Source organism: Lissotriton vulgaris, chromosome 2_1 (genome assembly GCF_964263255.1).
Source record: "Lissotriton vulgaris chromosome 2_1, aLisVul1.2, whole genome shotgun sequence".
NCBI lineage: Eukaryota > Metazoa > Chordata > Amphibia > Caudata > Salamandridae > Lissotriton > Lissotriton vulgaris.
In genome coordinates this window covers 1,993,087,499-1,993,113,672 of record NC_141687.1, presented here as the reverse complement: position 1 = coordinate 1,993,113,672, position 26,174 = coordinate 1,993,087,499, and the positions used below count along the sequence as shown (strand labels likewise).

The following is a 26,174-nucleotide window of genomic DNA, read 5'->3' as shown; positions in this document are numbered from 1 at the left end:
TTTTCCAATTGTTTTATATTATTTTGCTACATTATTGCGATTTGTATATATCAATTCACATCGAGAATAAAAAATGTCCTTGAATTGTTATTGTGAAAGCGTATTTGCACAAATACAAATACTTTCTAATTTGACATAATAGCAACATTGTTAACTCAGTTTTAAATCCCTGGTTACAAAATTGTGTTTATAATTGCATTGGGTCCTTACCAGTTTCCAAATCGGATGAAATGTGGAGCACATAAGTATGTTTTCCATGTCTGTAGAGTGAACCATGTGACCTCTTAGCACAGGATTGGTTAACGGTGTTTTAAATATGTTGGGTCACCATGCACTTTTTCCCAGTGAGCAAGGCGACTGTGTTCGCCGAAACGCGTCTAGTTTTAGCACTTGCAGTTCACTTGTACAATCTAAAAATAAATACTTGCTTTGAGAAGAACACAAGCGTCCGTTTCTCTGTTGTTTGCGGTATGCAATTCAGGAGACCTTGACTCGATATATATATATTTTAAAAAAAAAATTTTTAACATCTGCTTTCATCGCTATTCGCTCCTCATCTGAGACTGCCATTCTCTTTGTTTACTGTGCCATTTTGTGTTGTATTTGTGACTGTGATTTGCACTTTATAATAATGTGACAACTGTACTGACAATACTGTAGAGATATGAGATATTAAAGTGCTGAGTTACCATACAACACTGGTAGCCATTCCTATTGTAATGCATTTGAACTGTGTTGCACTGTGGGAAGAACCATACTATACACTCCCCTTGAATTTTAATTTGGACTGCTCCCCCATGATTTTCCAGACACTAAAAGAGGCTTAGGTGAGATCATCAATCTTATATGTATCTAGTGTTACAAAAAAGATTTCCTACACTTCGCCTAGGCAGCGCTTATGCTGCCTCGTTGATTCATGGTGTATTCAGGTAGGAACTTTACGCTCCAACCATTTCCTGCCCATCTTTTCAGTTGGCTCTTCTTACTGCCCATTGTAAACAGTAGCTTTTGATTTGATAATAGGCTTACTAGTCCTTTCTTAGTACCTCCCACTCTTCTGTTGTGTCCTTCCATGTGGATTGCCCCTTTTACATGTGTTCTAACTAGTGATGCCATGTAGAAACATTCATGAGCACTCTTTTTCCTATTTTCCTTAAGGTGATTTGGGGTACCGTATCTGCGCTTCCACAGTGTTGCTGCAGCCAGACATCACAATACTATATTTGTAAAGTGTGACAACACAAGGTGCCAGAATATAATCAGTAGCTATGGGAGCAGCCTCAAGCATTCTCTGCTGCCAGTATGTAACTCTACCTTTCTCTCTCTATCTCATCCTCTCTTTGTTCACTACACCTCTCACTAATATACGCAAAGATCTAACTATCTCTGTATACCATCTCTCTTCCTTTCGATCCCTTTCGCAGTTGCACTTATTCTCACATTAGTAAAACACATTTCCATTACAGCGCCAATAATTCTAACACTAAAAGAAAATGTGAGACCTATTGCATTGCAAATGTTTGTTTTAACATGGGGAGTAGTATTTACAAACTCCTCTCTCTTACCATTCAGAGAAATAAAAATAAAGTGAAACGAAATATAAATATCAGTGAATGAACTTCACACATTCAGCAGAGAGTAAAAAAAATGAAGCATGATTTTTTTGTAACTCTTAAGTGTGATGGATGCAAAGATTCTAATAGGACCAAAACAAATCAAGACACTTTACTTGCTGATGCACAAATGATAAACAGTCACTAAAACCATGGGCCACACATTAAATGTGTGACAATTTAGTTTTATCTGTAAACAGTATGCGTGTGCAAATTTAATGACCATTTCAATGCAAACTGTGCTGTCAATAAATGATAGTCCACTGCCACAGAATGCTTTAGTTACATTAAGAAATTGCCTGCCGCATGTCCAATAAAGATAGATGGGTCACAAGCGTTGGCTCAAAAGGTTGTGGTTCTAAAATGTTTAGGAAGCACTGGTTTAGTACCACTGGAAATACAATAACCCTTCCCCACCGGCAATAGAATCCAATATTTGAAAATGGTGATTTAAAAAAATATATTTTTCAATGATATTACAGAAGTAGATTGCTAAAAGGTATTCCTACCTGTTGGTACATATATTTCCCATGCCGTGGTGACTGCTGATCAAAAAGAGTATCCCCAAAGAAGCTTGCCAATGATGCCTTAAGAAAACAAGAATCCAGTCAATGTATTTTATCATCAGTGGTAGTAGATGTTTCGTGAGGATCTTTGATTCTAACATACTTACAGTAGCCAAGTTCAGATCAAGGTTTGGACACGCCACTGGAGACAATGGCTGGTGATGATACCCATAGGACTCCTGTAGCTCTTCCTTTTGCTGCGGCAGCTGTTGGGACTGCTCTTGGTACAAAGGGTAAGGCGGCGGAGGCTCCAAAGGAGGGAGAGAAAGAGGACTTCTGTCAGTGCTGGATCCCTGAAAATCGGAGTGATGCTGTATTAATGTTAGTTATGTGAATGCCTTCAAATACAGGTTTAATGTACATCTGATTAATGTGTTGAACTGAAGCACTGCAGATGGCAACGATTCAATTTAATGAATGACAATAAAAGTGTAAGAAACGCAATCTGCAAAAAGAAAAAACAAATCATTCTGAAATCCTAAGAAAGTTTTTAACTGTTTTGAAAGCATGTTTACACCTCCTCCCTTTGTATTTTCAGCATTATTGATAATATTCTCATTTCCTAAAGTAAAGATTGTGTTGATATGGTCAGCTGTACTGCGCTAGCTGTTATGGCAAGCAGAGGGTTGGAATCTCCGTAACCCCAGGAGGGACACCCTCTCTTTCAGGTTATTCATAGTCACCTCAATACACATGAATCAACAATCCACAACAGTATAATATTTGTGCAAGACTGCAAATGGTCACTTGCTCTTGCTATACACTTTTAACTGAGGTACAACTCTGGTACACATACCAACATGGAGGCTTCAAATCTTTTCATTCATGTTCCTCCTGTTTAAAGCAATGGTCCAAGATGCAATAATTGACTATTCAAGGAACAAGCATTAGAAATGCAATAGGTCTCGCAGCATTAGAGTTAGTGCTTTTAGAATTGTTAATGGTTTTTTTTGTAAATCTTTAGCATGAGGGTTTTTGTAAATCTTTAGCATGAGGGTGAGGGTGAGTGAGGGTGAGTGAGGGTGAGTGAGGGTGAGGGTGAGTGAGGGTGGGTGAGTGTGAGTGAGGGTGAGTGGGGGTGAGTGTGGGTGAGTGTGGGTGAGTGTGGGTGAGGGTGAGGGATTGAGGGTGAGGGGTTGAGGGTGAGTGAGGTTGAGGGTGGGTGAGGGGTTGAGGGTGAGTGAGGGTGAGGGGTTGAGGGTGAATGAGGGTGAGGGAGGGTGAGGGGTTGAGGGTGAGTGGGGGTGAGTGAGGGTGAGGGGTTGAAGGTGAGTGAGGGTGAAGGTGAGTGAGGGTGAGTGTGGGTGAGTGTGGGTGAGTGTGGGTGAGTGTGGGTGAGTGTGGGTGAGTGATTGAGGGTGAGGGGTTTATTTTATTTTTATTTATTTTAATTTCTTTTATAGCGCTGGAATCAATCCCGTAAGGGTATCTCCGCGCTGAGCCAGCTATAGAGTTCTCAGTCAGTGCATCTAGGGGAATTAAGTGGACAGGAATGCTTCTTGATAAAGAAGGGTTTTCAATGTTTTCCTGAAAGGTAGGTAGTTAGTAATTAATCTAACATCAGGTGGCAAATTGTTCCATAAGGCAGGTCCAACCGATGAAAAGGCACGGTCTCCTTGTCTGGATTTCTTTGTGACCGGAGGTTTTAAAAGCATTTGGTTGCTTGAGCGAAGAGACCTGCTCGGCTGATATAACACCAGAGATTGAGACAGGTATTTAGGACCTACACCATAAGTGCACCTGTGGACCGTGCAGCAGATCTTAAAATCAATGCGCTGTCGTATGGGAAGCCAATGTAATTCCTTCAGCAGGGGTTTGGAGGGGGTTCTAGCTGGTGCGCCCATGACCAGTCTTGCTGCCGTGTTCTGGACCACCTGCAAGCGACCTATTGCATCAGCATTTGCTAGTGTCAGCAGGCCGTTGCAGTAGTCCAGACGACTGGTCACTAGAGCCTGCACAAGTGTCTTTCTGTAGGTGGCAGGGAGATAGGGGAAGACACGTCTAAGTAGACCAATAGTATAAAAGCACAATCCTGCAATGTAGTTGGTGTGCTCCTTCAGGGTTAACTTCTGATCCAACTTCACCCCGAGATTCTTTACATGATGTTTAGATGTGGGTGCAGGGCCAAGATCTACCGGCCACCAGTCAGGGGACCAGAGAATGCTTGCTTTACCAAAGAGCATGACCTCAGTTTTTGTGACATTGCATTGGAGGCAGTTCGTCGCCATCCAATGTGACACCGCCCTCATACCCTCAGCAAAATTCTCTTTGACTCTAGAGTCAAGGGAATTAAAAGGGTAGAGGAGCTGGGTGTCGTCAGCGTAGGAGATCGGTGTGAACCCATACTTCCGCACAATCTCAGCAAGGGGGGCCACGTATACATTAAACAATGTTGGGCTAAGACACGAGCCCTGTGGCACCCCCTTTGTGAGCCCCCTAGAGGTGGAACGGAAGGGGCCCAGGCTGACAGATTGTGACCTCCCGGAAAGGAAACTCTCCAACCAAGATAGTGCAGGGCCTCCGATTCCTACTCCTTGCAGACGGCTGAGAAGGATGTTATGATCCACGGTATCGAAGGCTGCTGACAGGTCCAACAGCACTAGAATCATGGAGCCACCTCTGTCCTGTGACATTTTGATCTGATCAGTCACAGAAAGAAGGGCTGATTCAGTGCTGTGGTTGGGCCTGAACCCAGATTGTGATTGGTCCAGGCCCCCTGTCGCTTCGATAAAACTGGAAAGAATGGTGTTTACATGCTTCTCTGCCAGTTTGCTGATGTAAGGAAGGAGAGAAATCGGACGAAGGTTGGAGAGTTCAGACCAGGGCAAGATGGAATTTTTGCGTATGGGGTTCACCACCGCTTCCTTCCAGGCTGATGGGAGCAAGCCCTCAGTGTAAGAGAGATTAATTAGTTTCTGGATGGAAGGTCCTACTATGTCAATAAGAGGGGAAATGAGTTTGGCAGGTAGCAAATCAGTGGGGGAGCCAGTCTTTACTTGATGAATGAGTATGGTCAGGCCCTCAAAAGTTATTGCTGGGATTACCCGAAGGGTCGTTACAGGGGTCAGTATAGGGGACATTACAGGGACCTCGTTTCCCAAAGGATCTGAGACTGCAGTGATTTTTTTGTATATCCCTTCTATTTTGTCCTCAAAGAACTGAGATATATCATCACACAAGGCCTGGGTGAAAGTGTCTGGGCTCTCACACACCTCAGGATTAGTGAAAGTCTGGATGATTTTAAAAAGCTCTCTTGTAGAGTTACCTGCCTCTTCAATTTGGGCTGTAAGGCCTACTTTCCTGGCCTTTTTGATATTTTTATAGTAGGAGGTCATTACTTCCAGATAACGGGTTTTATCTTCCTCCTTGCCTGTTCGTCTCCAAATTTTCTCTAGTTTTCTGCATCCCTGCTTTTCAGTTTTTAGGGCCTCGGTGTACCAAGCTTCCCTTTTAGCCATGGTAGGTTTCTTTACGTTTTTCTGAGGGGCAAGAGTGTCAATAGCCATCGTCAGGGTGGAATTAAACTTAAAGAGAGCAGTATTGATGTTGTCAGAGTTGGAGAATGTTGGCTGTTCCCATGTTTGCATGAGTTTAGCAGAAGTTATTTTATGCCAGGGTCTGCGTTTAATATGCTGGGAATGCGAGCGAGTCATAGGATTAGTAAGGTGGGTGAAGGAGAAATTAATCAGTTTGTGGTCAGACCAGAAAATGTGTTTAGGGGAAGAACAGTGAACATTCGGATGCGAGGTGAAAATCAGGTCCAAAATATGGCCACCTGAGTGAGTGGGTTCACTGTTTCTAAGATGGAGACCTAAGAGAGCAAGGTCCGCGAGAAAGACTTTGGTGTCCGGGTGATCCTTAATATCAACATGAAAGTTAAAATCTCCTAGGAGAATAAAATCTCCGTTAGCTTTCAAATGAGGAGCTAACAGTTCAGTGAGGGCAAGAGAGAACCCCGCATTAGGCCCAGGCGGACGGTAAACTAATGCTCCTCGCCAGTATACCTTGGGGCTGAATGCCAGGTGGAAAATTAACACTTCCATGGTAGGTAGCATGACTTGGTCTAAGACTCTGATATTCAGAGTGTCCTTATATATGATGGCGATTCCACCTCCTATTTTCACAGGTCGATCAAGCCGGAGGATTCTGTATCCTATGGGTATCCCCAGAGTGATAGTAGGGGTAGTGTGGGGTTTCAGCCAAGTTTCCGTTAGGAAGCAAATCTCTGGTTGAATACTATGAATAGTATCCCATAATTGTGTATGATGTTTCGGGAGGGATCTGAGGTTCAGCAAAAAACTTTTTACGCCTCCTTGGGGGCCTATGTTGTGAGTGGGCCGTCCAGCAATGATATGGGAGTCCATAGCCTGAAATCCGCAAGTAAGGCATGAAAAAGGGCCCTCTGGGCAGCGTAAGGTTTTAGTGGTGCAGGTATATTTCGCCTGGTGTTGTAGTGCTTTCAGAGTGTGTGAGGCGTACCTGATTACGGGAGTTGGCCTAGAACAGTCCATAGTGGCGAGGACAGGGTGGGTGGCCCCTGGCTCCGTCCAGGCGCGGACGGGCGCAGACGGGCCACTCTTTGGCTGCTCTTCGGCGATATCTTCGGCTCCCCTGCGCGCGAACGCTGCGCGCTCGGAAGGGGCGAGGGCTAAATAGCCCCGTCAGCCTGTCCGCTAGAGCGCTAACCGCTCAGCAAACCCGGAAGTGGTGTTCTCCTCCCCGATACACAATCACGGGGAGGCGGGGAAGCGAGCGAGTGCTCAGGTAATGATGTGTTATCAGCGTGTATGTGTGCAAGTGTGTGCACTATTTTAATCTAGTGTCACAGATGGGGAAAATTCGTAAAATCAATTCTGACAATTCTTTTAAAATCTCACAGTTTAAATCATGCGCAACACGCTGTTTTAGGAGAAAGAAAGTAAAGCGGACTGAGCGTCCAAGCAGGCCAGCGGGTCCGGGAAACACTCACACTGTCCCCCCTGCCGCCGGGTTGAGGGTGAGGGGTTGAGGGTGGGTGAGGGGTTGAGGGTGAGTGAGGGTGGGTGAGGGGTTGAGGGTGAGTGGGGGTGAGGGGTTGAGGGTGAGGGGTTGAGGGTGAGTGGGGGTGAGTGAGGGTGAGGGGTTGAGGGTGAGTGAGGGTGAGGGGTTGCCCAAGATGCCCATTTGCTACAAATACGAGGATGCTTCAAGGCTTCGGGGGAAGTTTACTTCACTAGAACCAAGGATGAATGAGCAGTTACAGATCAAAACCATTAGCTCTTAACAACGATGGCCGAAGTACTGACCTGTAGGCCCTGGTCCAACGTTGCACGTAAAGGTCGTATTTGTTTACTTACTGAAACACCGGGAAGGACCAAAATGCCAACATGCAGCAGATACTCTATTAGAAAAAAAGTCACTGCACATATGGGCAGGCTGGCACGAGCTGAATTTAAAGAGTGCTTGGATGTAGCAATCGGGGCGGGGGGTCAGGCTAGTGAAGATGGCTAAAGTGGGATGAAATGTGGAGGGGGGGTGCGTAAATACTCAATCGCAGCATGTGCAGGAATGTGCCGGAGGACCAAAATAACACTGTTCACAAAGGAAGCAGCTGCTCTGCCCCATCTACCCTCCCTCCTCAGTTTGTTAGCACGCCATCAGCATCCACATATCTGAACAGACAGCTCCCTATCCAGAGGGCATTAGGCAGTTATATAAGTTATCATGTTATTAAAGCCCGAGTGGCCTCAGATGGCAGTAGCAACAAGACGGACGGACGGAAGAGAGGGGAGGGGGGAGGAGAAATGCGACACGGAGGGAAGGGGAGGGGGCGGAGCGGGTTAAATTATACAAACAAAAAACAAGCCTTTCACCGTAACACGGCGGGCAGGGGAGGGGGCGGGCAGGGGAGGGGGCGGAGAGGGGAGAGGTGCGACACGGCAGGCAGGCAGGGGAGGAGAGTAGAAGGAGGAGGGGGGAGGAGCTGTATGTGTGAGTGCTCCCGAACAGGACAGGAGGCTTGTAGGAGTCTGAGGGAGCATGTAGACAGCACAGGGCCGAAAGGAGACGTGCATGTATGTGTTTTTAAGAGCAGTAAGTGTCAAATGAAACAAGCAGCATGTGCATGCCGGTAGGGGCAGGTAAGGAGAAAAGGGCAGAGGGTTTGCGTCTGGTGTGCGCGCGCACATGAAGGGGTAGGTGCAGGCAGGCAGGCCTGTGAGTGTGAGTTCAGCGGGAACACGACAGAAAGGCTATCATATTGGAAAAGGAGCAGTCAACACAGGCAGGTACACAGAAACGGGTGCGTGTGTCTTTGGCAATAGACAGAGGTAACAGGACATGCAACATACGTGTGCATATAATGGTAGGTTCAGAGATAAAGAGGTATCAATTCAGACGAGAAACGACTGCATGTGTGGACAGTGAGAGTAGAGACAGACAGGCAAACAGAAATGTGTATGTGTGTGTCTATTTAGTAGCAGACAGATGTAACAGAACAGGCACGTGTGCGTGTACAGGGACCACGGATAGACACGCTGCCCGTGTTTGTGTGATGGGGCAGACTCAACAGAGAGGCCACGCGTGTGTGCTGACAGGAAGCAGTTGATATAGGCATGTGCGCGTATACATAGACGGGAAAATGTGTGTGTGTGTACACGCGCGCGCAGAAAAGGGGCAGCGTGAGAGACATGCAGCATCTGTGCCTTGGAGTGGAGACAGGCATCACAAACAACCAAACAGAAATGTAAAAATGTGCGCGAGACAAGAGTGCACATATGCGTATCGGTGCAGGCAGCGAAAGTGTACACTTGTGAGCAGTAGGGGCTTGTTTGTAACTTTCAGGGGCGACAGAAGTAAGACACGCAAACAGAGAGTACATATGTGCACGGAGAAGAGACAGACAAGGATGAATCTGGACAGACAGCACGGACTTCGGTGCAGTGCCATGTGCTATACAGAGCAGCCAATTGTGCGTATGGGGTGCACACGGGTGTGCGTCTGTATGTAGAACTGTGGGAAAGTAAGGGGCATAAACTGGCGGCAATTATGCGTGGGTAGAGAAGGACAACTCGGAGGAGAGGAGGCAAGGTGAAAGCAGTGTCTGTCTATAGGGGGAGATATGTAAGAGGGCAGAAAGGCAACAGTAAGGTACGAGGAGGCATGCAGCTAGTGTGTTTTGGGGTCAATAACACCAATGGGGGAGACGCAACAGCGGCAGATTGACAGTATATATGTATATCAGTAGGGGAGATGGATTTCGTGACCTGGTCAGTGAAATCTTTATCTGGCCTGGGGACTGTATGTCGGATGAGGGAGGCAGTTTTGGAAGTTGTAAGTGGCACTGACCTGTGAGTACTTCAAACGATGGAAAGGAGACGGTTTGAAGCTAAATGTGTGCTCGGACGCCATTTGACTACCTACCTCTTTTGAAAGGATCGGAGACACGGCGGGTAAAATAAACAAAAAAAAAGAAGCCGGAGGGAAGAGAGTGGAGGGGGGAGGAGAAATGCGACACGGCGGGAAGGGGAGGGGGCGGAGCGGGTAAACAAAGACAGACGTGCACGCGCTTTTAAGCTCAATGCGCATGCGCATTGAGCTTAAAAGTCACGGGCACTGCAAGGAATCGCCACGATTCCTTGCAGTGTGGATAAAGAGTAGATAAGTCGCAATACTCTCGCCTTGCTCGATGCGCATGCGCATCGACAGGCGAGACCTAAAAATGAGGAACCAGTGGGTGTTATCAAATACGTTTGGAGGTATTAAAAGTGGTAATCAGGAAGGTGTGCCTGAAGAACAAGTTATTACGTTTGCTCTTTCTGGTAAAGGCTATCTAGCCACAAATTTGTCACCTTTTGAATTTTCTCCAAGCATCAGACTGGATCTGGAAACTTTTCAGCAGTACCATTGCGTGCCAGTAGGCGGTGCTGTGTGGCTTTGCACAGACGCCACTCTGCTCCGGAAATTATATCTGGAGTCTATATAGGTGCCACTCCTGTGCGTTGACATCAGGTGCTTTTGCGAGTGTCCGTCGTAGACACAGAGACCCAAAAGTAGATTGGTGGAACTAGTGTGCACATTCCTGTACTTGGGATCTTATTAATGAATAGAATCCAACCACAGAGCGGGGAGACCAAAAGGGTTGGTGAAGAATCTGCGGCTAGATAGAGTATATGATAGAGTCTATGAGAAAGAGCATTATCAAAGATAAGTATCTTATTCTTTTAATAGAGACTTCTAACTGCAGATTCCTCAATTGTTTAATAGATACAAATGCAGTCTCTATCTCTGTGAAAGAGATGCCTTGGAAACTTCAAAGTTCCAGTGCTAACAGTGTGTGTTCGCCATTTGCAAAAGAGACCTTCTGTCACGTCTGGGTGTAATTGCAACTTGTGATCCGCTAGGCACCAACCTAAGCATGTCTGCCTTCGTATTCCATGATACTGCAAGATGGTTCACTACCAGTAAAATTAACTGAGGGTCTAGCTATTTCCACAGGCTCAGGGCCTCCTGTCACAGGGTCCGTGACTTCAGTCCGCCATGCTTTGTTGCAATACTACATGGTGTTGGTGTTGTCCACAAGCACCTGTACAAGCCTTCCCTTTCCGATGGAAGGAAGGCTGTCAACGCCTCGAGGATGGCTCCAGAGGGTTGACATGAAGCCAAGACTCTGCAACAGATCAGAGAACTCTGATCTCCACCTCTCCCAGATGGCCACCCAACCCAGAAGCGATGCATCAGTTACCACTGTGAGCTCCAGGTGGGGAAGAGAAAGGGGTTTACCTCTGACCAAGTGGCGCTCCAGTAACCACCAATGTAGATCTTTTGCAGTCTCCGCTGAAATCTGTCAAAAAAACACCTTATGGGAAAGTATAGAAGTGTTCCTACAGACTATGTGAGTCGACTACAATGGTGGAAAGCACACAGCTATGTTTAACTACCCTCCACCCACCAAAAGGACACTTGGTGGCATGCTTCATCATCGGGGTCTTCCTGTCCCACTGCGGACGGGGCGTGCTGCGACTTACGACTACGTGTGAGCACAGGTTATGAAAAACAGTCCTATGTGTGCTGTAGGAGTGTGAGTGGCAGGGTCAGAAGTGAATGAATGGTGAATAATCAAAAAATACCTAGCTCCATGGAAAAAATAAATGTTAATGTTCCTTTGAGCTGGTGTCGTTAAAAGTGGGGAATGAGATGGAGATACTACGCTTTATTGAGCAGTGTCTCCTGTGTCGACATGTTTCGAAGCCCTCCCCTGGCTTGTCATCAGGACCTAGAAGAGATCTCTTCTACACTCAAACCAAAACAACTGTATATTTACATATAATCCTAACTAAGTGGTGCACCTATATTTAACATGCACAGTATACTATACCCTTGTAGGTATATTGCTGAATGGGTTCTGGAAGAATAACAACTGAGTTACAATAGCATAACATGTCTAAACTGCACCACATGTTGGTGTTGACCTGTAAAGAAAAGTGATATATTTTTCTTATCTTTATCCGTTATAATGGGTGATCAGTGCTGTGTTATGCGGGCGAGATGGGACAATACAAAAATATACACACACAAAACATAAAACACACACTCTATATCTAAGGACCGCATGGTGTGCGTATTCATATGATAAGTATAACTGAGAGTATCTGTTAAATATATCTCTCCTTCAAAAAACTGTTTTGTGACAGGTAAAGAAGCCTCCAAAGTTTCAGCTGTTTAAGTACTCTTATATCGCCCAGATATTGCCCCTTGATCCTTCAAAACGGGAGAGAAGGGGTACCTATAGTCACACACTGCTAAAAGAAATTGAAATAGAAAAATGAAAACTGTTGGTTTTGAGATCCTTCCTAATTGAGCAGCGTTTCACTGTTGCAAATTGGCTGTGCCGTACTTACAATATCAAGGTTACCTCCTCACAAGGACACTGCCTCGCTGCGGCTCTGTGGAACATTGAGCCAGTGTGGGCAGTGTCCTTAAATACCTTCCGTTTTGGGATGGGAATGAGTTGTCATGTTTGATAATTGCCAAGAACTATTCTCTTCTTGGTAAGAGGAGTTTACAGTGGCAATGTGAGCTAGCTGGTATATAGGCAAACATACTCGGTGGGGGTGTCTGCAATCAGTCTGGACACCAATCCACAGTCTATGTTGTCTAAACATACAGATCCTATATAAATTTATATGAACTACACAACATGGCGCCACCAATGTTGGTTTGGTACTTATTTAACGGTAAAATCTGAGTAGTTCAGTCGTGCTATTCTCAGAGACCCCTAATCACATTTTTCCAGAGACGTCTGGAGTGGAAAGGGAACAATCAGCCACAGCTGAGTAGCCATATCCTATGTTTTGACTTTAGGTTTATCAAGCTTGAAGGACTAATAGTTCCTATTGTGCATAAAATCTTATCTCAGCAAGGGAGGAACAAGAAGATGAAATAAACATTTCAGAAGATGTCAGAACTGCCCTTACTTTAAAACTAGCAGACTACGGAGTCCGAGCTAGGGATGGAACAGTGACATACGTGATTGTTGCACATGAATCATACAGAACAGAGGTATTCTATTCATGGGTTAAATTCCCACAAGCAGATGCGTAAACACAAACATTTCATTCTTATATTAAGATAAAACACCAAATGAATACTATTCATATGAGGACATTGAAGTTCTGCTCACCTACCATAAACTGGTTTAAAGGCGCCCTCCCACACACAAAAGAAAAAGTGAGACTCGGTCCGCTAGGAAGAGATGGCGCAACCTGGCCAGATGTAGCAGCATACACACCACATCCAGACATTGACACAATGCCAGTAGCTGACTTATGTCCACTTCATAAAGAAATAATAAAACTTTACAGAAACCTGACACAGTTTGAGATGAGAACACTCACACTTAAGCTAGCAAGGGCTACATCAGCAGGACAAATTCAGGGATCTACAACTAAAATAACACCACAAATGATACATGGCGTTATGAGTAAAATGCCCACTAGATATGAGCAAATGCCATTCTGGATAGCCCAAAAATAACACAGTTAGAGGCAGTACTTCCACACACAACCTTCAAGAAAAACACAGAATGCTAACAATCTGCTTGCCAATGAAAATAGCTGCCCAGATAGAGGATTGTACCTCTTGAGGTACAGTTTTCGCTGCCATGTATACCAGTACTCATAGTATCCTTTTATTAGCAGTCAAATAAGACAGATTGGGATGAAATTGTTAGGAAATTTTGCCCAGGTATCAGCTATTACATTAGTAAACATAAAAGGGGAGGCAACAGCAATGGCAATCGCCAACGCCCGAGGGACTTCACTTCTTTATAATAGGAACGAGAATTTGCAAAAAATATTGTAAGACACCTATGCTGAATTAGGCAGAGATAGTTTGGGAGCTAGAGCAAGACAACCTCAACTCATGGGTGGTCCTGAAAACCGGAGGAGGTGGTGCGTGCGACGGAGCTCCTGGCTGATGGCTCAGAAGCTTCTCTGTGGCTAGAATCGAGGCTTTCTCTGCGTGATGATCGGTGCGCAGCCCACAGAATGGCGGCCGGAACTGAGCAGTGGCGGTGCTGAGTCCGAGGAGAGAGACCTCCGCTCCGTTGTAGGTGGCGGTGCAGGGCGCTGCGGCTCAGGAGGCGGATCCTGTCACCAGCTTTCCCCGCATGCGGCAACAAAGCGACTGGTGACTTCGGCCGGCGATTTGAGAGTGCTGCAGCGGCTTTGGAGGACTCATTGGGCATGCCAAGGTGGGGGCTTGAAGAGGAGTGCACCCGCTGTGACCGGTGCAGCCTAGCCTGATAGAGCTCTGCGGACGTGACTCAGGAGCGGAGCCTGGAGACCTTGCCTGGGGCCCCTGATCCAACACAGGGCAGCGGTGAGTGACGCACCTCGCTGGGCGCGCGCTGCCTGACCCCCTCCATCTGCGTGACGGTGTACCCTAAATATCGAGGATTCCCCCTTCTTTGCTTCGCGCCTGGAGGACGGTGAGGTGACTGAGACCTGTGGTGATCGGAGGGCAGCGTCGAGGCACTAAAAAGGCCTCCGCCCCGCAGCAGTTGTACTGGCAGTTGATTCCGATGGGGAGGCAACCTTGTTGTGGAGAGTGTGGCCCCGGTGCCCCCCACCTCTGTCGCGGAGGTACAGTGAGGAGGACACTCTGGTGGCCCCCGGGCACTGACCCTGGATTTTTCCCTTCTCACAACGTCGCCTGGGAGACAGTGAAGTAGAGGGGGCCCGCAGCATACGGAGATCCATACTGACAAATAGAGGAAATTCAGGCCCCTGAAGCAGTTCGTGCCAGTTGTGAACTTGGAGAGGGGGGAACTCTTGCAGGTCAGAGTGTGGTCTCAGGGGTCCCCCACCTCTGCTGCTGCTGCAACGTTTTGAAGGCCTGGGTTCTCATGTGGCCCCTTTGAGGCTGACCCTGGTTTTGACACCTGACCTGCTGGGCTGCCTGGACTGTCGGTGAGTTGACCACGGCTGTGACGTATTCCAGTGCTTTTGGCCCAGAGTGGGAACACGGCTTGCCCTATCGGTACCCGAGACATTTTGTGTGAGACGGGGAGACGCCCATGGACAGTTGCACAGGGGCACTATCACCTAAACGGTGTTGCTTTCTCCATTATTTCCTGGGCTGCCAGCTGTGTCGGACGCGGACGTTTAGCTGGTGGCCGCCGGCAGCATCGGCGTGGACTGGAAATCAGTGTGAAGCGGAACAAGGTTCCTGCCTTTTTGTCTCTACCTCTGAGAGGCCTTCAGGTTTGGCACAGATGCTGGTTCTCATACTGTTCAGCCATGATGGCAAAAGACAGGTATTCCAAGACGGCCAAACAGGGGAAGATGGATCGCTACACAAAAGTTCTTCCCACACCTGCCGGGGCAGAGGGGGGCCCAGCCCCATGCCCGAGCGCAGAAGAGATCCTGCATGAGATCTGCGCCTCTCGAGAAAGCTTGGAGGGCAAGTTGGCCAAGGTACAGACCGAGGTCTTCTTTCTACTAAAAGACCTGCGCAAGGTCTAGGCCATGCCTTCCGCAGGTCTTGTCTAAAATCATGGCCTAAGCTATTCCTGAAATCGAGGCTGAGGCCCACTTATTTGGTTCTGTATCAGGTTATAAACGAAATAAAGGGAAAACCCAAAATATAATTAACAAAAATGTCACTGGTAACGATGGAAGACTAGTGGCCAAAGCTAAATACTTAGGCATTGACATCTTGGCCGATACCGACCTCATAGTTGGCTAGAATATGGACCCTCTTGTCTCAGAGACAAGAAAAGCCTTGAGTTGTTTAAACAATTTACATCTTTCCATCATTGGTCGTTGCAATGTGCTAAAAAAAAATGTTTCCCCCAAAATGTTAGAGCCATACCTTTAGAGTTCAATAAGTCAACATTCTTAAGATTTGGTTATTTTCTCAGTTTGTGTGGGCATTTTCTCAACCTAGGAGGGCATAAAAATACTTGTCCCTACCTCGGGAAAGACGGGGTGGGCTCTACCCAATTTAAGAATATACTATTGGGCTACTGTTTTACAATCATGTCCTATACTATTGCAAAACTCTCCCCCAACCCCAGCTGTAGGTCTACCCGCACCTTTCGAACTCTTGCTTGGTCCCGACGCTTGGGGTTGCTTGTGGCGACAGTTGGAATTCGGATATTACAGAAGGGTCAAATTTAAGACCCTCTTAGGTGTATACAAGGTTTTCTCTGCCGTTCGTAAGAATTTAGTTATCGGAAGATTGAATTTTTATACACTCATTAATAATAATCCCAATCTACCGGATATCTTTGGACCATCGTACCTACAATCCTGGATAGACAAGGATGTAAAGAAATTAGGTGACCTTTGCTCACCTGAGGAGTTCTTGTCTCTTGAAGAACTTTATCTATAATCTAGACAACAGGGAGTTTTTTAGGTATCTTGCTATTAAGTACTTCTTCCTTCGGAAGACAGGGGGAGCCTCAGGCTTTGCTAACTGCAAATTATTTGGGAAACTTTGCGGGACTGCCCCCCAAGGCATCAGCACTATTTACAGTTTCCTCAATAGCTTGTGGAGAAGTGTGGCTCACTGGTTAGAGCAGGCAGACCCTGAAGCAGAGGTCAGACCCGGGACCAGGGTTCAATTCCCGACGCGGCAGGGTGTTGAGCTCAAATGTCCACGGACTCGATAATTCTCGCTTCGGTGCCTGACCTAATCATGGGTTCACACTCTGCAACTCTGGGCATTAAGCTTGCTTAATGTCCACAACGGCCCCCCTGCGGCGGGATGCCCGGCTTTCACCTTGGGGATGCCCTGTAGGGGCTATCTCACAGGGAAAAACCAGGACGGGTTCCCAAGGCAAGCGCGGAGATACCCCTTCGGGGGTCGATTCTGGCGCTATATAAGAAATACAATAATGCCCGACGATCTGTCTATAGTCTCAACCAAGTGGCAACAAAAACTGAATATTTCTAATAATGCTTTCTGCTTGGCGCTTAAATCCGCCGAAAATGATTTGCGGTCTGCTAGTCTTCAGGCGCAGTTTTACAAACCCTGGAGGTAGCGAAATGGGGGACTGGGAAAGGTACACACTGCCCGCGCTGTGCAGAGTTCAGCGCTGACTCAATACACATGTTCGCTGCATGTGTAAAACTGGGACCGTTACTACATAAAATTCAATCCTTCCCAGGTCAAGTGCTTCTTCAAAATGTACTTCGAACACCCTCTACTATTTTACTTGGCATACAGGACATTAAAGACAGAAAGAACGGGGGGCCTTAATATTCGTTACCGTGGCTACCAAAGGCTGTGCATTGCGTTGGCCTTATTTGACCCTGACCCCCCCATTGTTGCGCACTGGCTTGCTCGGTTTTATTCAATTTTTTCTCTTGAAAAGGCAATCTATTCCAAAAAGGGTCACCGGGCAAGAAAAAAAGGGTTAGTCATTTGGGAGCCTCTTACTCGTTGGCTTAACCGGTCAAATCCCGAAGCAAGTGTGTATAATGTTTAAGGATTGTTTTCTACCCAAATTAGGAAACTTTTTTACCTAAATGATTGTTACTCTTTCTGTTGTTGTTGTAATACTGTTGGACCGGTCACTTTATTCGATGCCTCATTGCTACATTGTTTAATATATACTCTGCTATGGTGCTTTTCTTCTTAAGGATATACTGTTGCCCTGGTCACTTTATCTTACGTTTCCTGCTATAATGATCAATATTTATTCCTGTTGTGGTGTTCTTATTCTAATGACGAACTGTTGCACTGGTCACTTTACCACGTTTTTATCCATAGCGATGAAATTTTTTCTGCCCACCGCTTGCTGTAGCATTTTATATCGTATTTGGATATTCTGGACTTTGTCACTTCATGATATATAATTATAGGTCTTTAAAGATCTGGCACTCTTTGTAAATTTTCAGCTGGGGGGGAATATGTGGGGGGAGAGGGGAAGGGGGGCTGCTACATGTTGTATTTTTAGTCTCCTATGCTAGGTATTCTGTGTTGAAATAATATGAAATAAATACATTTTAAAACATTTAGAAAACACCTGCGCAAGATATCCGAGCAAATGACAGAAGTTGAGCAACGCGTCTTGGAGCTTCAAGACCTCGCTGACTGCAAACAAGAAAGTAAGGGATCTCCAGACCGCAATGAAGGAGATAATCTGGAGGGTTGACAATGCTGAAAACAGGGACCGCAGAAACAACCTGTGCTTCGTAGGCTTTCCGGGAAAACGCAGAACGTGCGCATCCGGGACATTTTCTCCTGACTTTCCTCAAGGATGCCCTCCATGCGGTGCAATTCTCCTCCTTCATTATCATAGAAAGGGCGAACAGGATGCCAGGGGTTAGGCTGCAACCCGGGGCCCCTCCCCGGCTGTTGATAGCTTGATTCTTGAACTTTCAGGATAGGGATCTGATAGTCAGGGAGTTCTGGAAAAAGGGTGAAATTAAGTATGAGAACACAAGAGTGACGGTATTCCCGGAATATTAATGCGATGTTCAGAAGCAACGGCGAACCTTTGACCCTGTCAAAGTGAAACTTCGCGCTCTCGGGATCCAATATATGCGGCTGTTCCCTGCCAAACTTAAAGTCATCTTCCAGGCTACTCTTGGATTGAGGAACACGGCCTCGACTGCAGCGGGGGATGCCTTCCCCGCCTCCCCTGACTACCACCAAGCAACTGAGCCCTAGCTAGGAGAGGCCCCAGGCGAAGAAACAATAACAAAAGATCAAACGCCTGACGTCTGTTGGGAGCACACCGGGGAGATCATTAAGGCCCAGAAACCCGAAAGTCAACCTTTTGGACTCAGACGATGATACCGCCATGGAAAGTGTGTCGAGGACTTCCTTGAGATCCAGCAGCCATGGAGACTCTGACCAATCGGAGAACTTTGAGTCTTGGACTTCCGGCGCCGCACACCCTCTTCTGGAGACTATTCAGCACCTCGAGGCCTCGGGCTCGGATCCCCCATGCGGGGATCCCTGTGCGCTGCCGTGCCCACACATTGGCAAAGAGGAATGAAGTAATGGGATCAGCCGCCCCCAACAGAGATGCTGCTATGTTCCTGCGACAATGAGGACATTTGAATTATCTGTTGCGAGGAAGGGACTATACAGCGAGTTGTGTGTGTTTTTTTCTTTTTTAATAGTATTATATAGTTGAGTGGGCAGGGGAGGGGGAAGGGCTACAGACCTCCGAGTGGTTTACCTGCACCAGTGTTGTCCTGGAGACTAGTTAAGGGGTGATGTGGGTGCCTGCAGAGTGTGGGGAGGTGGGCATGACGGGTGTTGTTCGTCATTTTGGATGCTGTGTTTGGGGTGAGGGGGGCTTTGTTTTGAGAAATTGTACACACATTGACATTGAAACAAGGTGGTGAAACGATGAGGTGGCATACATCCTGATATTGCGGGATAGACAGCAGTGTGGAGGGGTTCAGGGACCCGCTTCTAAATCAGACATTGCATCACGACAATGGCTACATCTAATACAGGAAAGTACTCTATCTTCTTCTGGAATGTGAAACGGGATGGGGAACAAGGTTAAGAGGGGACTAGTGGCCGCATATTTTAAAAGGTTGAAACCTGATGTCATTCTTCTACAAGTGACGCACCTGAAAGGCACTCAATATGGGTTCCTAGGCAGGGGTGCTTATAAAACTATGGCCCACGCTGGATTCTCCACTGGGCAAGGGGCGTGGCATTACTCATCAGGAAAAAACACCCTTTAGAGTAGAACACACTTGGATGGATCCTAACAACACATATGTCACGATCAAAGGGATATGGAATAGAAGACACATCACTTTTATTAGTGTATGTGCACCACCAAAGTAGTTCACAGATACATTAGCGCTCACAGACGCATAGCGTGGCCAACATCCGTAGACCAGAGCCTATTCATTTTACTAGGGGGCGCACAAAGCCTTTTCAAGGATAGATTACATATTTGCTCCAATGGGGAATCTTGGGGAGGGACACAGGGTAGAATATTTGGCACAGGCCTCTCAGATCATTCGCCCTTGTGGCTCACGGTGGGTACTCGTATACATAGACAGAATGGGGAATGGAAATTGAACCTGTGGGAACTCAAAGACCCTTAGTTTGTGGATGAATTCAGGTTGGCCACAGAGTTGTATTTCAAGGAGAATGTGGGGTCGGTGGATTCTGCCATCAACCCGGTGCTAAGAGATAGGGTAAAGCATTATAGCACACAAGAAACGGAGGGAGGAAGAGGTGATCACAGGGTTGGAATCCCAACTACTGCAACTCGAGTCACAGGCAAGTATGGGTAGTGATCCCTCCTTGCTACGCCATCTAGAACTCCTCCAACAGGAATCTTTTCACTGGCCAAAAGGGATGCAAAAAATACTATACAAGCTATGCACCGGCGCCTATATGACGACGGTGACAAGACAGGTAGGTTGCTGGCCTGGCTTAGCAAGCAGGAGCTTGATAGTAGAGGGGTTTTGCAGATACAAACAGAGGATGGTCGAAATCATCTGACCCCAATCGCTATAGCCAACGCCTTTGTAGACAATTATGAGGCCATTTACATGCAACGTAAACTAACTGATATGTCCCACATACAAGCGTATCTTCAAGAGATACAGCTTCCCAAATTAACAGACAATGATTCCAAGACACTAGATGACAAAATCACAAAAATAAGAAATGGTGTCAGCGATCGGCCAAATGAAAACTGGAAAGGCCCCAGGACCTAATGGGCTTCCTCCAGAATTCTTTCAGCAACATGAGATGCTTTTTGGTCCACACCTCCTCCAATTATACCTGGAGGCGCACAAGACGGGAAGACTTCCCAGAGACTTGCGGACGGCCACAATTGCAGTAATCCCCAAAAAGGACAGGCCACCGCAAGCCTGTAGCTCATATCGCCCTGTCTCCCTCATACACATGGAGACCAAGATACTAGACCAAGATACTAGCCAGAATATTAACAAATAGGCTGGCCGTAAGAACTGGTACTGACCTCGTTCACAGGGACCAGTCTGGATTTATGCCCATAAGATCGACAATGCTCAACCTGAGGAGACTACACAACTGGTTAGAAGTGGTTCACGATAGAGGTGATCCACACCTTGTCCTCTCCCTTGATGCCGAAAAGGCATTTGACACTGTCCACTGGCTTTTTCTTATGTCTGTACTGGAGGAGTTTGTGTTTGGTCCGGTATTCAGGCATTGGATCTCTGAACTTTATGAGAGACCTGTGGCCAGGGTTAGAGTCAATGGAGTAGTGTAGCTGGAATTCCCTTGCTTTTTGCCCTGGTGCTGGAACCACTTGCCTGTGTGATCCGACTGCACCCAGACATCAAGGTATTTAGTATTGGAGAGGAAGCTGAGACTGACAAACACATATCACTATATGCGGATGACATATTAATGTATGTCACAAACCCAGAGACAACACTCCCAAGATATTGGACAGCTGTGAGACGTATGGTAGACATGCAAGGTATAAAATTAACTGGGGGAAATCATACCTATACTCTGTAGACAGGAAAGGCGGCTATACTGTCAGCCCCGTCAACTCTAGCTAGCACGGGAGGGTAAAAGATATTTAGGGATATATGTTACAACAAATACAACAATGGCGCTGGACCGCAATCTCTACAGGGTACTCAGGGATTTCCGAGCGGACGTCGAAAGGTGGAAGACTCTGCAACTGACGTTGCTAGGCAGGGCATCACTATACAAAATGATAGTGCTCCCCAAATATCTGAACGTGTTGCAAAACACTTACCAGCTCATACCGGTTGCAGTGTTCAATAAAATCGATGACCTGCTACGTACGTTTCTATGGGATGGTAATCGATACAATGGCGCTATCTACCTGCTTGACCTTCGGGCATATTACTGGGCGTGCCAACTAGTTGTTGTGAAAAATGGCAGTACGCAGAGAGAGATCACCCCACGTACGTACTTGAGTGCACGCAGTTTACTATGCGCCCACACACATTACATATATGGGGGGGGTAAAGGGTGCTGCTAAACTCCTGACAGCGACACAGATTGTTATAACAGCCTAGAAACAGGCTGAGCGACAAATGAAATGGGATGCCGAATCACTAAGGTAACCGGCTTCAAGAAATCACTAAACTACGTGGACATCTAACAATGGGACTTCCTAGGCATTTCACAAATTAAGGACATATTACACCATAAAGAGTTGGTTACGTTCTCACACATTCAGGCTGAATATGACATGAACAAGACTCAACACTACAAATACCTGCAGTTGACTCATGCATGGCAAATGCAACACATAGACACCGCAGACGTTCCTGACTATGCACCACTGGAGGGGAGACTCCTGAAGGGGGAGCTTGCGGAGAAGGCAGTTTCCTGGACATAAAAGACAATAATTAATAACAAGCCAGACACTTTACAGAAACTGCGGGCGAAATGGGAGTCGGAGTTAGGTGAGATGGAAGACTTAGATTGGGAAATGTCGCTGATGCACCCCCATGAGGTGGCCATTAAGTTCAGACTCCAACTGATACAATTCAAGTACTTGCACAGAGTGTGATATGACAGGGCGCGATTACACCGAACAGGGAGGGCGGAAACACCGGATTGTTTGCGCTGTAGGGCATCGACAGGTACATTCTTTCACACAGTGTGGGACTGCTATCAGATCAAGCAGTATTGGGCCACCCTGTTGGGAGAACTGGGAAATGTCCTGGGAGAGACGATCCCGCTCAATCTCCAGTTTGTTCTGCTGGGGATATCCACAGAAATTGATCTCCCCAAACCAAAATTAACCCTACTTAAATTAGGATTAGTGGTGGCAAAACAAGACCTGGCTAAGGCGTCGGGGTCAGTGGCGAACCCATCTCTGATTGAATGGGAAAAAAGCATAGATAGGAATATGTTGGGGGAAAAGACGACTTAGAAAGCACGAGGTTGCCCCAAAAAGGTTTGGAAAAAATGGAAGCCATGGCTAGCACATTATGGACGTTCACTCTCTGATTCACAATGATCCCCTATAGTGGTTTTACATGTTGCCAAATAGGAAGGGGCCCATAACAATGTATGAGGATATGATACAGTTATTTGATTGTCCACTTTTGTCATTCATGTATGATGCTGAATCGGAGTCTTACTGGAGACCGGGGACGAAGGAGAATAACTACCACAGCTGGCGAAAGCCATTTTCTTAAGAATTCGGAAGCCATATTCTGGTTTTTCTACCGACAAAATTACTACCTAAAGAACGTCCACAACAGAAAACCATTGCGGGTTGGAATTATCACCGCATAATATATACGACTGCTTTACTCAGGAATGAGCCTTGAAAAAGTTGTGGGTTACTTCCCAATACGACGAAACACGTGTTGGCTGTGAAATTCCAGGAATAAAACTTCAAAAGAATCTACCGGATTCTATGAACAAGAATCATTTATGAATGCAAGAATGATGAATGTGAAACACTGATATACTGAAAAGAGACATTGATATTCCACGTCTGCTAGGGAGCGTTTTTGCTTATGTGTAGGCCTGTGCCAAACTTAAAGAGGGTTGTGGTTCTCTTTACCCTATAGCACCGTTCAAATAACTGTACCATCCATACTAAGTGTGATATTCTGACTGGCGCCATAAAACCTAAAACAATACAACTAGCCGAGTATTCCCATGTATGAAGCTGACGTTGCACGGAGTTTGCTACTATGTTTCGCTACTAAATATTATTTCTGTAATGTAATTAAGAAAATGTTAATAAATATATTTAAAAAAATAATAATGTCTGAGAGGGGAGGATGGTCAGAACGCAGACAAGAAGGGCATACAAAGTCCAGAGACACGCAACACTCTTCAGACTATACTTCCAAAAAATAAGAGAAGCCAAAATCAAAGTGTTGGACCTGGGGTTACCAGTCTACATAGGGTAGCTTGGCACAAGGTAGGTAGGCTTATCCCAGTGGTACATGTGTTAAGTTTGCGTCACACCCTTCAGTAACGTAACGTCCATCCACTCAAAAATAAGGACACTACACCAAGGTTAGAAAAATACGGCTTGCTTTATAAAAATTCTCTGCTTCCTCTTTGTTACTATAGGCTTTAGCTTCAGTACATAAAATAACGTCACATGTAATTAGCAGCAGGATTGTTTCTGTTCACTAAATGGCTCCACACAGGGTTATTAGCATATACACATTTACAGGTAACAGTATTTACTCAACGCTCTGTTGCTGGGTTGTGATCAGTTTTCTTCAACTTTAACATGGGATAATTACTTAACCTAAATTGACACTCTCGAACATTCAATGAAGTAGTACTTTTAGGACCAGCTCAGCAGATCATGGGGAGCCCAATTACAATGACTTATAAATTATACCTATAGTCTTCAATCCGTCTATAGTCAGTTTGCTTGGTTGGGGGTCACTGAAACACCATTTCTCATTTATTCACTTAAGCAGAGGCAAACATTATATCTATTTGGTGACCATGGAGAAGCCACTCAGCTAGGCTTCTCAATATGTTTCCTCAACAGTTGCCTGAATTCACCCTTAGGCTTCTCCCCCTCCTTAATCCCTACTCAGGAAATCGGGGTCAATACTGTCCAGCTTTGAGTGAGATTTCCTCTGTCCCTGGTTTCCCTGAACCTCTTTTTTAACTTGCCAGGTTTAACCCTAAAACGATTGAGTCTGAAACCTTAAGTCAATCGGAAGTCCTGCCAGCTCACCTTGCGCTGGCTTACACACAGTTCCACAGATCTCCTCCTCCTTAACTAATCACCAGGGACCGTGGTGTAGATTTCTGATTCCACGTCCCCTATCAAGCCCCACAGTTCCCTGCTTACTTGCATTCAGGGCGGTGGTTTCTCTACCAGCGCCGAAGTCCGGAATCCTCTCCCCTCACAGGCCAAACTGCACCTTCTCGACGCCTGCAGGAGAAAAGTGGGGGGGGGGGGGGGAAGGACACACCCGTTGTTGGTGCGCTGGTTTATTCTCGATCCCAGGTCTCCACGAGGCGCAGCTACAGGCCTGTTGTAGGTCTGCGCGGCCAATTCCGCGCAGTAGATCAGTGTCCTTCTTCCGCAGAGCCGCCTTCCTCCACAGACGGCAGACAGGCCCTCCTCCGGACCTGCCTACCAACAGCTAATCCTGGCCGTTGCTCCGCCTCCTCACGGAGAGTAGTGTTTCCCTCACTCCGGGACCTGCGCAACTGCGGGCCGCTATCCTAGAGCCCCTTTGCTTGTCCCGCTATCACTGCTACCAACTCACGCGCTACCCTCAACACCTCAGGGAGGGGCAGTCAATGATGAGGCAGCGCTTCTCAATACAGAAAAGAGGTGAGCACTACGGGGGTATTCGAATCGGAAGGCCTTGGATTTGTTGAAGGCTACAACCTCCCCTTTTTAGTTACTGGGGCACGTTGTTGATGACGGGACCCTTCAGGAGTTCCTGCCCAGTTCGCCAGCAATCCAATGATTCCACCTCAGCGTTAGGGAATGGGTCCTATTAACTCGTGGGGGCTTTGCGTCCCACAACCGATCGGGCCAGATCTATGGTTTGCGGGTCGGTGTCAGCAGGAAGGCAGCATTCCTTAGGAAAGGATGTCAACCCTCTGAGAGTCCTAGCCCCCTAGCGCCACAGCCTGCATTCCCACTGATTCTAAGGTCACTCCTTCACCAACAGCTAAAATGGCCGCCCTGGTTCTGGCCTTATATAGGCTGGCTCTGGCTACCAGAACCCTCCAGGAGGTTCTAGTACCTTCTTAGTGGAATCCTATGGTCCCTTCTCTTGAAGTGTCAGTTATGGCAGTTGCTGACCACCATTTTGCGTGTCCCAGACTTTCTAGTCAGAAAAGGCACCTAGGCCTTAGGGAAAAGGACTATGAGGGCAAAGAGCATCTAACCCCCAGGTCAACAACTCAAAAATCTAGTGGACACAAAAATTAAAGGTTTTGAGGGGCAAAAAGGGGACAAAAATAAATAATAATTAGGAGGGACTACCCAAAGGGCAGACAGGTCTAACACAAAGCTTCAATTTAAAAAGAAGAAAGTAGCAGGCCTTAAAGATAGACATGCCCAGAATTCTGGGGACTCAACTTCTGAACAGGGAATGGGCTCTGATGATGCCAAGGAACAATAGCTCACCAGAACCTGATGGAGTTTCTGATGACATGAGAGTTGAATGAACATATCACGGTGGAGACACCTGTACGAGGGTAAATGTCCTGCATAAGTTACATGAAATAACACTCAAAATGGAGGGGGACAAACCCTGAAAAATTAAAGGCCTCATTGGGAGAACTTGACTTATGGATATGATATCCTTTTGGCTGAAAAAGATTGGCCGCCTGAAATTGTTATGGAGTGACCAAAGGTAGAAACAGTAATTTTACCAGCTTTTTCCGACCTCGTTTCAATATACTTAAAACATACATACGCGCAGGAGTGGGTGGCAGCACTTACTCCAGCATTATACTGCAACCATGTTGGGTGGGATGCTGAGTCAACTAACCATGTAATCCCAGTAAAAACTACTCCAACTCTTTAGAGACA

The 26,174-nt window shown here is 46.5% G+C and overlaps 1 protein-coding gene across 6 annotated transcripts in view; it reads right to left on the bottom strand.

The window, feature by feature from the left end:
- The window catches only part of CRTC3 (CREB regulated transcription coactivator 3), a 1,134,508-nt gene that overhangs the window by 68,542 nt on the left and 1,039,792 nt on the right, over positions 1 to 26,174 (bottom strand). For all 6 annotated transcript variants that reach the window (XM_086958213.1, XM_086958215.1, XM_086958212.1 and 3 more), the window contains 2 exons: positions 2,287 to 2,472; positions 2,123 to 2,200 (listed from right to left, as the gene is read on the bottom strand). In XM_086958213.1, coding sequence (XP_086814339.1) covers positions 2,123 to 2,200; positions 2,287 to 2,472 — 264 coding nt within the window. The remainder of the gene's footprint in view (positions 1 to 2,122; positions 2,201 to 2,286; positions 2,473 to 26,174) is intronic.